Raw genomic sequence first — 9,568 nt, forward strand, 5'->3', positions numbered from 1 at the left:
AGCTGAGTGCACGACAACGACCTAGCGCACCTTACTCTTCGTCTGAAAAGTCTGCAACATGATATGTTGTAGCCTGGAAATGGGTCAGCACATGGAATATGCTGGTAATATAACACAGTAAAGCAATGAACAGGTAAAAGCTATCACTACATGCATATATGGCTGGTGGAAAGCTCTAAGGTTAATATTTTGTGACAAGCCAATTTTTCCCTACAACAAAGGAATATATTTTATTTAACTATGATGGTAGTTGATAAACATTGAGAATGGTAACCCCATCTCAATCCCAATTAAACAGTAATTAACAACCCAACAAATTAATTTAGAGTGATGAGATCAACATGATAATCCAAGAACCAGATACTCAAGATGTCCATAACTAGGGACACGGCTAACCAAAGAATGTAGTCTGTAAGTGGTTGTTAGTACCCACAAACACCCCAAGTGGCATATGGTACTTGTTGGTCTTATATGTGGTGTCAAACGTTACGCAGTCACCAAAGTCCTGATATGCCCCTCGGCACGTTCGCCCAGAATATGTTCTTAACTCTGTCGGACTCATCGAGTTGCATGTCACAAAAGAATTCCCTGTTTATAGCTTTCATCTCCCTAAAGAAGTTGACAGTCTTTAGGACATCGTCCACATCATCCATCCTTGAATTCTTTGCTTTGTTGCATATTAAAAGTGAACACTCATTCAAAAATGCATGTTGAACTGGCATCAGGTCATGCGTTGCATAATATGTTTGTACTGACAGAGGAAAAAAGACGGAGGGGGTTTATGGGAGGATAACAAGTTTGTACTTACAGGTTAATCAGGTCTTTGGCATTCATTTCGAGGAAGTAGCTACCAGGGTCATCGCCACCTAGTATGCTCATGATTTGTGTGTGTTCAATGCCTTTGAACTGCAGATACTTGACGTACTCCAAGATTGTTTTGTCAAAGTTTTTGTGGGAGTGCAAGAAGACAAGCATTTGGGGGGTGAGCTATAGCATGTGGTTGTGTCCCAGACTATCTCTTTTACGACAAGTGTTCCATCCTTTTCCCTCTTCAGGCTCATTTTAGCCTCGCAGTTAGTCCTGGCTGTCGTCTTGTTCCGCTGTCTATTTGCTTCTGACACCTTCGATTCATAGACTCCATAGAACGTGCAATAAAGGTAGACTCTGGTCTCAACCTTGGAGCCTTCCCTGACAGCGAAACTCGTGTGCTTTGCATAGACGTTGTAGAAGTCCTTTGCTTCTTTGAAATTTTCAAAGCGCGCCTCTAGCCTTGGCAGAACATAAGCTTCAATGTTAGGTGGCTGCACGCAACAGTAAGCAAACAAAAATGCAATTATGAAAACGTTAGATGGGGTGGTCACAGTACCATGGTATGGACTGTGCTTGTATGTTTTTTTAATGGATACTTACATGTGTATAGCTCTGTGCTGCCTCCGGTGTTTGTTGTTCACCCTGGTGTATGGGCGCGGGTGGTGTCACCCTTGGCACATGCGGTAATGCATCTCTTGGAGGGAGCATTGTTGACGAAGCTCTCCGTCTCACATTGTACGACCGTCTCCCCTCAGATTCGTTGTAAGGTTGCTCCTGTATATATGGCTCATATATTGTACTTTGCACCCTGCTAGAGTGGTCAAAATTTCTGTCTCTTTGGCCTGGTCTTCCCGTCGCAACCGCTTTTGCAGCACGGATGATTGATGTTGATGGAGCGACTGGTGGAAGCCTGTGTGTCCTTGCCTTTCTGCAAGAGCTAGGGAAGAAAAACATTTGTTGTTGGGGACATTGTTGACCTTGTTGCAACCCAATAGTGGAAAAGCTTGTATTCCCAGATATCGGTGTTTGCTGCATAGAAGAACTTGTCCGTGCTTCTGATGATTCTGGTGTAGCTTGAAATTTGCATGTATTGTTGAAGTATCCAGGTGTTATTTCTGGTGTTACCCAACAGGCGGTGCCCCATATCTGCTTGGCTCATCAAACCCTCGCTGCGCGTGTCGCCTTGCATGTTTCTGCAATGACATTCAACAGTTTTGGGATTAATCTTTTCTGCATTTTGTCGTATACATACTATGTGTAACATGTCATACACTGAAGACAATGTACAAGTTGAAGTTGCGTCGCTGAGCGTTATTAAACTTTGTTCTCTATTTTGTATCTGCTTTAGTTTAAGTCAAACTAATGAATGTACATGTTCAGCACTGACGTACTGATGTACTGATTTTTAGCACTGCTCGTAAACTAAACATTGAACTTCATCTGTTATGCAAAGTTTTTTTTATCTTTTTCCTTGTAACTGATGCATAAACATTTGTTGCATTGCTTGCAAATTGAACATTAAACTTCAGATATGTATGGATATGCATATATATAAACTGATGCATGTCTTCTCTTTTTTTCATCTATAACTTATGCAACTACACTAGAAGTACTCCTAGTTTATGTACCATTGAACTTACTGTGTACCAAGTGTATATTTTTTCAACGATATTCTTTTACTAGTTCGAACTGACGCTACTACATGGCATGTACTATTAGAAATAACATCATACAACTTGCAGTGGTAGCTGAACCTTATATAAAGCCTAGTAGCTAATTGGACTGATGCATAAGTTTATGTTTTTTGGCTTGACCTGAAGCTAGCATATTAGAGGTACTGGCAGTAACCTTGACATCCAAACTATGCATCAAGTGGCAGGGGTGTAATGAACTGATGCAAGCATTTTGCAATGTACTATCTGCTTCTGCATCATAGGAACATGTGTCACTGATGCAGCACACATGTAGTACTGATGAATCAGATAGTGTAACATGTAGGCAGAGCATAGTGTGTGCAATTTTTAAACTGAATCTTCTTCATAGCAAGACTGATGAACTGACACAAACGTGGTATTTTTCTTCAGGCAAACCCAGACATGAAAACATTTTTTGAACTGATTCAATTTTTGAGGAAAATTAGTGTGGGAAGCAGGTGGCACCATTGATGCAGGGAAGGAGCTTGGGGAGACGACGGCGCTCCTGCTTGTGGTGGATGTCCGGCGATGAGGTCCGGGGAGGCAGCTGTTGGCGGGGATCACGGCCCCGACGAAGGAGCCCCGGCGAGGGAGGGAGACAGGAGGGGCGGATCATGGGCCCAGCGAAGGAGCCCGGCGAGGGAGGAAGGTGGCTGGCGGGGATCACGGCCGCGACGAGGGAGGGAGGCGGCTGGCGCGGATCACGGCCCCGGCGAAGGATCTCGGCAAGGGAGGGAGGCAACTGGCGCGGATCACGGCCCCGGCAAAGGAGCCGTCACTGAGGAAGCGGATGGCGGCAATGGATCCGTCGCTGGCCAGTCACGGCGCCGCGGGCTCCCTCGCTCCGGCTGCCACCGTCGCTCGCTCGCCCGCGACGGCTGCCTCTCGCGGAAGAAGGCGGGTTGGGTTAACAACTTTCACTAATCCATAAAAGTAAATGGGAATGCGATATCTAGAGAACCCCGGTCATATCCACCTGTAGCTGGATGCCTTAGATCATCAACTCCTTGGTTATGGCATGCATAACACTGACCTGAAACAAATTAACCCAACAAACTCTTAATAGAACTCTACAAATATTCATAGCTAATTCACTATATGGTCATGAAGAGCATTAGTACCATTTTCATTTGGTTCTAGAGGGCAGCAGAAATAGTATTTTCTTCCGAATATCTCTTTCACTTCGGCGAAGAACAATGCCACTCTGGAATCACTTGAACTAGGGCTCTCAATCTTTACAGTGAAATTGTAATGGTGGAAAACTTTGTGATGGTATTCCACATTAAAGCACTGGTGACAGAGTTCCTCAATCTGCCAGTCAAGACCCTAAAACGAAATATAAATCTTTATTTGTACAATTTTCCTGGTCACTTTCTTGTGGTTATAACAATTAAAATACTCAAAAGTTTATATCCAGACCTTGAGATTAGTATTTCTTTCAGCATATTTTTCGAATGCCAACATCACCTCCTTAGTCATCCATTTTTTCTCATTTTGAATAATCTCTTCGTCAGGAACATCACACCTGTATGCATAGCCAACACAAAATCGCATTTTCTGTTCAAGTAGTAGAACAAGTAGAAACCAGAATATGATGTCATCATGTTCAACGATTGATAAGCTTTTGGGTTTTGGCCCCAACACATATTAAGAAGCACATAACATTGAAAGGAAAGTAAATTAACTAGATATATGTGTGGCGAACACCTAAATGTGCTTATAAGGTTGGTATATGCACTGGTTGCTAAGAAATTGTGCGCCTGTCATGGCCCGTGATCCCTCTCATTATCTAAAAGAATGAATATTGGGGAAAAACTATGGTGCATGTAGAGGAACCAATAAACATACATGAATATTATCAATATCTTCTGCTATTTTGCTAAACAAGAAACATAGATGATAGATACTTCTTTCTGGGACGCAGAGTTTCTGCACCCGAGCACAAATGAGCTCGGGTGAACAGTAAAATCAAAAGAAAATCGAAAAAAATTCGAAAAATTACAATTTTTTTTGGGAGAAACATTGAGAAAAGTTTTAAGTGCTTGCAAAAAATCTTTATGAAATCACATTTCTAGAAGGCGTGGCAAAAAAAAATCGGTACTCTGAAAATGCTACTTTCAAAAGCATTTTGGAGCACTGAATTTGTTTTTTTGCCACGCCTTACAGGAATGTGATTTCATGACGAATTTTTGCAAGCACTTAGAACTTTTGTCAATGTTTCTCCCAAAAAAAATTGGAATTTTTTGATATTTTTTCGATTTTACTGTTCACCGAGCTCAAATGAGCTCGGGAGCAGAAAGGCATTTTCGCTTCTTTCTGCAAACACAAAGATGCTATAATAGTAACATGTAGCATACAAGGGTGATTGGATAATTTATAACCCTGCATATTATGAGGGGCCAAGGGGATAATTACTAGCAACGGTCAACAGGCAACCTCGGCAGTCCACCAGTTGCCAGTCAGATCCAGGATCACGCAGTTTGAGCTTCCAATAACTCACTTAAAACAGCTTTAGTGGCATGAATCTGCAGTTCCTGTGCTTCGGAAATAAGTGAAATTTCTTAAAGAGAACCTCATTTTCCATCTGCATGACTATACAAGATACAGTCCCTCATTATAAACCAAGGAATATATAAACTCAGATCCATACTCATAAATTTTCAATGACACTGCTTAGAGAAAAAGTAAATCAATGCCAGATACCTGCAAGAGAGAGGATAGTAGATGGTTTACCTTGGTTGTCGACGTAGCAAATACTGCCGCGATGGTTCATTCCTCAAAGCTGGTTCTGTTGCCTGAAGGGACTGGGTTTCTGAATCAGCTGGAGAAGACGGTCACCCTACGGGAGGCCTCTTACAAAAGTAGGAAGGTCGAGCAGTCATATCAGCATGCTCAGCAGCTGACATATTGTCATACTTAGCAGCTAGACTGGAACACCCTAGACCGAAAATCTTATCCATCACTTCGCTTACAGTGTTGCACGTATTCTCTTTCAAGTAATCCTCCATTTCTTGCAGTTCCTTCTCCCTGAAGAAAACCATGCCCATATAGTTTACATAATGCAATAAATAAGTCTATGTAGTACTGAACTAGTGAATGTATTCCGCTGAGGCAAAACAAAGAAAAATTACTGTAAATGAACATAAATAATTGTTTGGCTGCTTATTTGCTGGTGCTGTTACAGCCTACGGCATTATTTTGTGCTTTATGCGTCAATATCTAAGTAGCTATACATAGTGATAGCAATTAAACCATAGATTAGAATGTGAATAGTTTAATTCATAGCACTCACATTTGCCGTGCTGCACTTTACTAATGACATGCGGCTCTGCTACTCTTCTTTTCTTTTTGGCTATTTGATCCATGTATAAACAGGTATAGTTTTAGTGCTTTGAGACTTCCTGCTGTTAGTTATAATCCTTGTTGTAGTTAGTCATGCTGCAGTTAGTTAATGAATCAAGTCTTAAGGATTGAGTATAACAGAGCGAACGGTGGTATAACAATGAACAAAAGGATGACACTTGGAAATATGGTCCGAATATATATTTTGTAAATAATTTCGATAGTAAGCTAGTGATTCAAGTCTTTGTCTTACGCTAGAAGTCAGTGGGCCAAGTCAAGAAGTGCAATGAAGAAACTAATGACACTTGGAAATATGGTAATATTTATTTATTTTTGAATATTTTCGGTAGTAAGCTAGTGAGTCAAGTCTTTGTCTTACGCTAGAAGTCAGTGGGTCAAGTCAAGAAGTCTTAGGCTGTAAGAAAGCCGCTAAGGTGGTTCTGTACAGTTCATTTCAGCTATAAATCAGTTATTTCAGTTTGCATTTCAGCCAAAAGGCCGAAATATTCATTTGGAATTAAATATTTGAAATTTTAAAAAAATATTTTGAAAAATATTTGATTTCCTGCGTAGTACTGAATTTGCTGAAATATTTTGACCGAAACATAATATTTCCTGTGAGGTACGTCATTCAGCGCTTGGGCAGTGGATTCTGACAGATCCACAGTTACAGAGCCCTCATTGCTGCTAACCTCGCTAGCATGCACCTGAACCCTGATCAGAACATCATGTTAGTCAGTAAATATGCAAGTATCAGAAATTTAAGACATAAGGTTTATTATGCAAGAAGGCAGAAGGTCAGTGTAAATAACAGCCAAAACACGTATATTTTGAAATTCTGATGGAATAGACAGACATACATAGAAACAAGACAAGACTTCCTTCCCGCTCAAGGCATTATACACAGAAACAAGACAGACATACACAGAAACAAAACAAGACAAGGATTTCGAAATACACAATGTTATGCAATGCATAATGAATCTTTGTTACTTAGTATTGAGCAAGTGAAGATATATCTGCATAGCAAAACAACCCTTGATTGCTTTAAATGAAAGGCCAGATGTTGTGGCCCTGTTGGTGGTATCACAAGTTACAACCTAGAGCATTATTTTGTGCGTCTATAGGTTTATACTCCGTATTTAATTAACTACATAGTGATAGCAGTTGACCGAACAGCAACAGTTCAATCCACAATGTTTGCATTTTGGCGTGTGTTGACATGCTGGTCCATTTCCAGTTTTGGTTATTCGATCCATATATGCAGTTACTTATGTGCTTTGTGGCTTCTTTCTTATGTTAATACCTTTAAGGCTTGCAAACAAAACAACAACATAGAGCTGGAGATTAAGAAACAGAAAAATCAAGAAACAAATGTTGAGAGGTCGTTCAGGTCGGCCTGATGTTTCTATAAACATGCCACCGACCAGCTTAAGCCATTATTGAATAGATGCTAGACCCTCTCCACACAGAAGAATTTGACTTGCTTAGGTTGAACTATGGTGTGGTCAGAATAACTCCAACATCCTCTGATCAGCTTATCTCACATTTAGAAAAAACTTTTGAGAAGCAGAGGTGAATACAGAGCTCCTGGATTATACAACTAGGGATGAGGTGATTTTTTTCCATGAGAATCTTTATCGGGTGTTATTTGTGGCATCATGATCGATGCAGGAATGCAGGATCAGTGGAAGTTGGGAATTCATTTGTAATTAAGCACTTGATCTGGTTGATAAGCTCGGATAAAATTCAGTTGGCAGAGCAGCTATCTGCTAAAAGCAAAAGCTTGGGAGGTGATACTTTCACTGTGGAGGATGTAGGTCCTACAGATCAGCATGAACTTAATTAAGAACAATCCACCATATGGCTGTCATTCTCACACAGGATTGCATACCCCACAAGAAAAAAGGAATTACTCAGATCATCATAAATTATCAATTAAAGCATATATTATCAAACCTATACAGTCTAAGACACATCTAGCAAAAGCATGCTTGTTCTGTAAACCAAGAATTTCTAGGTAGATCTATCATTAAGACTCCCTCTCTCCATAAAACCTCGCATACTTATGCGTTGTTAATTTACTCCCTCCATTCCAACGAATAAGACCCACACACATTCCAAAATTCAACTTTGACCATAAGAAATAGATATTGATCTAATTTATGGCCAAAGTTCAATTTTGAAATGTGTGCACGTGACTTATTCATTGGAATGGAGGTAGTATACTGTATAAGTACCTCACATGCATGTCTGGAGGTGTGAGTTTGCATGCAGGTACAAACAGTATCTGGATCCATATAGGGCAGATCACTATTTAATTAATCCCATAGTACTAGTACTAGCAATGAACTGAAGGAGGCTTCAATAACAAGCATATCGTTTGAGCTTGTTCCGTCCCTCTGAACAAAAACGGATGGAAGCTGTGGTTCTACTCGCAATTGCCATCAAAGTTGCACTTTTATTTTGTGTGGGGGGTGGGAGCAAAAGAATTCCTTTTATGACGGGAAGTAAGCATGTGAGGAGGGTAAGAGATGGGCATGCAGAAGGGGCGAAAGCTCACTCAGTTTTATGGGAAGATGACGGTTCGGGGCGCCGCCGCTCCTCGGCGAGTTCAGGGTGAAGATCAAGGAACGAGACGAGAGGAGCATCGCCGTCCATGGCGACGGGAGCCGGCGGCGAGAGCAGACAAAGAGCGGTTTCGCGGTGCTGGCGGCGGCGCTCATCAGCGAGTCTAGCAGCGCGCCGCCGCTCCTCGGCGATTTCAGGGGGGAGATCAAGGTAGGGGTCGGGATGGCCATCGTCCTCCATGGCGAGGGCAGCCAGCGCAGAGACCAACCCAACAGCGGGTTTGGGAGTTTTTTACCCGCTTTTTTTTCCCAGCAACGTGGTTCGTTCCGTGTCCTTTCCTCTTTTTTTATATAAAAAAATATAGAGTTGTAAGTTATTTTTTTAGGCAATCCCACGAAGCTTTATTAAGACGTCACAGCGTTTACAGGGACGAATGAAAGATTTCCGGGGTGTCCTAACCAAACATGGCGGCCCACCCCTAAAGTAAGAGTATGCTTCGCTAGATTGTGAGCCTCGAAATTCAAACTCGTAAACTCATGGACAAAATTACAGATAGTAAAAGACCTACTTGCCTCTATTATTTCATGTATAATCGCACCGTAGCTTGCCAAACACTGTTGCTTGATGTCGTCCACCACCACCTTGCAATCAGTAGCTACATGTATATTCAGTTCATTGAGATCTTAAGCTAGGGCAAGCGCCTCCCGGACTGCCATCGCCTCGAGAGTTATAGGGTCATCAACTCCCTTGAAACTGATTGCCAAGGCTCCCAAGAACACTCCGTTCTGATCCCTACACACTGCGGCCACAACTCCCCTCTTCTGATTTCTTCTTGTCGCTGCATCAACATTTACTGTTGCCAAAGTCGCCGGTGGATGTAGCCACTTTGTAGGCCTAGGAATAGGCTGGGCACTCACCACCCGTCCCGGTGTTTCAATTTCCTTGAGATCATTCAGATAAGATTCGATGAACTGATGTGTTGACATTGGGCTGGTATATATATCTTCATAGATCACCTTTCTCCTCGCTCTCCACACCACCCAGAGGGATATGATTAGTCTCATAAACTCTGAAGGAGTAAGAGTCTTATGCAGAGCGAACAGCCAGTTCTTCGCATCTGCGTCGCTGTTTAGACTGACCTGTTCCACCAA

At 41.8% G+C, this 9,568-nt stretch overlaps 1 protein-coding gene and 1 long non-coding RNA gene across 5 annotated transcripts; both read right to left on the reverse strand.

Moving 5' to 3' along the window:
- Positions 1 to 627: 627 nt before the first annotated feature.
- LOC125537182 lies at positions 628 to 3,710 on the reverse strand. 3 transcript variants are annotated; one of them, XR_007295664.1, is made up of 5 exons: positions 3,626 to 3,710; positions 3,481 to 3,537; positions 2,970 to 3,382; positions 1,411 to 2,003; positions 882 to 1,301 (listed from the first exon to the last, which is right to left on the reverse strand). XR_007295664.1 is itself a non-coding variant. In XM_048700491.1 (2 exons), exons 1-2 carry the CDS (start codon positions 1,843 to 1,845, stop codon positions 876 to 878), a joined length of 861 nt encoding a protein of 286 aa, XP_048556448.1. In that variant the 5' UTR covers positions 1,846 to 1,951; the 3' UTR covers positions 628 to 875. The 3 variants fall into 3 exon arrangements, 1 of the variants encoding a protein (XP_048556448.1); XR_007295665.1 differs by lacking the exon at positions 2,970 to 3,382 and having other exon boundaries at positions 3,626 to 3,702; XM_048700491.1 differs by lacking the exons at positions 2,970 to 3,382; positions 3,481 to 3,537; positions 3,626 to 3,710 and having other exon boundaries at positions 628 to 1,301; positions 1,411 to 1,951.
- Positions 3,711 to 3,800: 90 nt separating this feature from the next.
- Positions 3,801 to 8,717, reverse strand: LOC125537184. Of its 2 annotated transcripts, XR_007295667.1 has the most exons (4): positions 8,410 to 8,717; positions 5,238 to 6,560; positions 3,924 to 4,029; positions 3,801 to 3,830 (listed from the first exon to the last, which is right to left on the reverse strand). It is a non-coding gene; the product is annotated as an uncharacterized LOC125537184 (long non-coding RNA). The 2 variants fall into 2 exon arrangements; XR_007295666.1 differs by lacking the exons at positions 3,801 to 3,830; positions 3,924 to 4,029 and adding an exon at positions 4,084 to 5,096.
- Between the last annotated feature and the right edge of the window lie 851 nt (positions 8,718 to 9,568).

This window comes from Triticum urartu, chromosome 2 (assembly GCF_003073215.2).
Source record: "Triticum urartu cultivar G1812 chromosome 2, Tu2.1, whole genome shotgun sequence".
Lineage (NCBI taxonomy): Eukaryota > Viridiplantae > Streptophyta > Magnoliopsida > Poales > Poaceae > Triticum > Triticum urartu.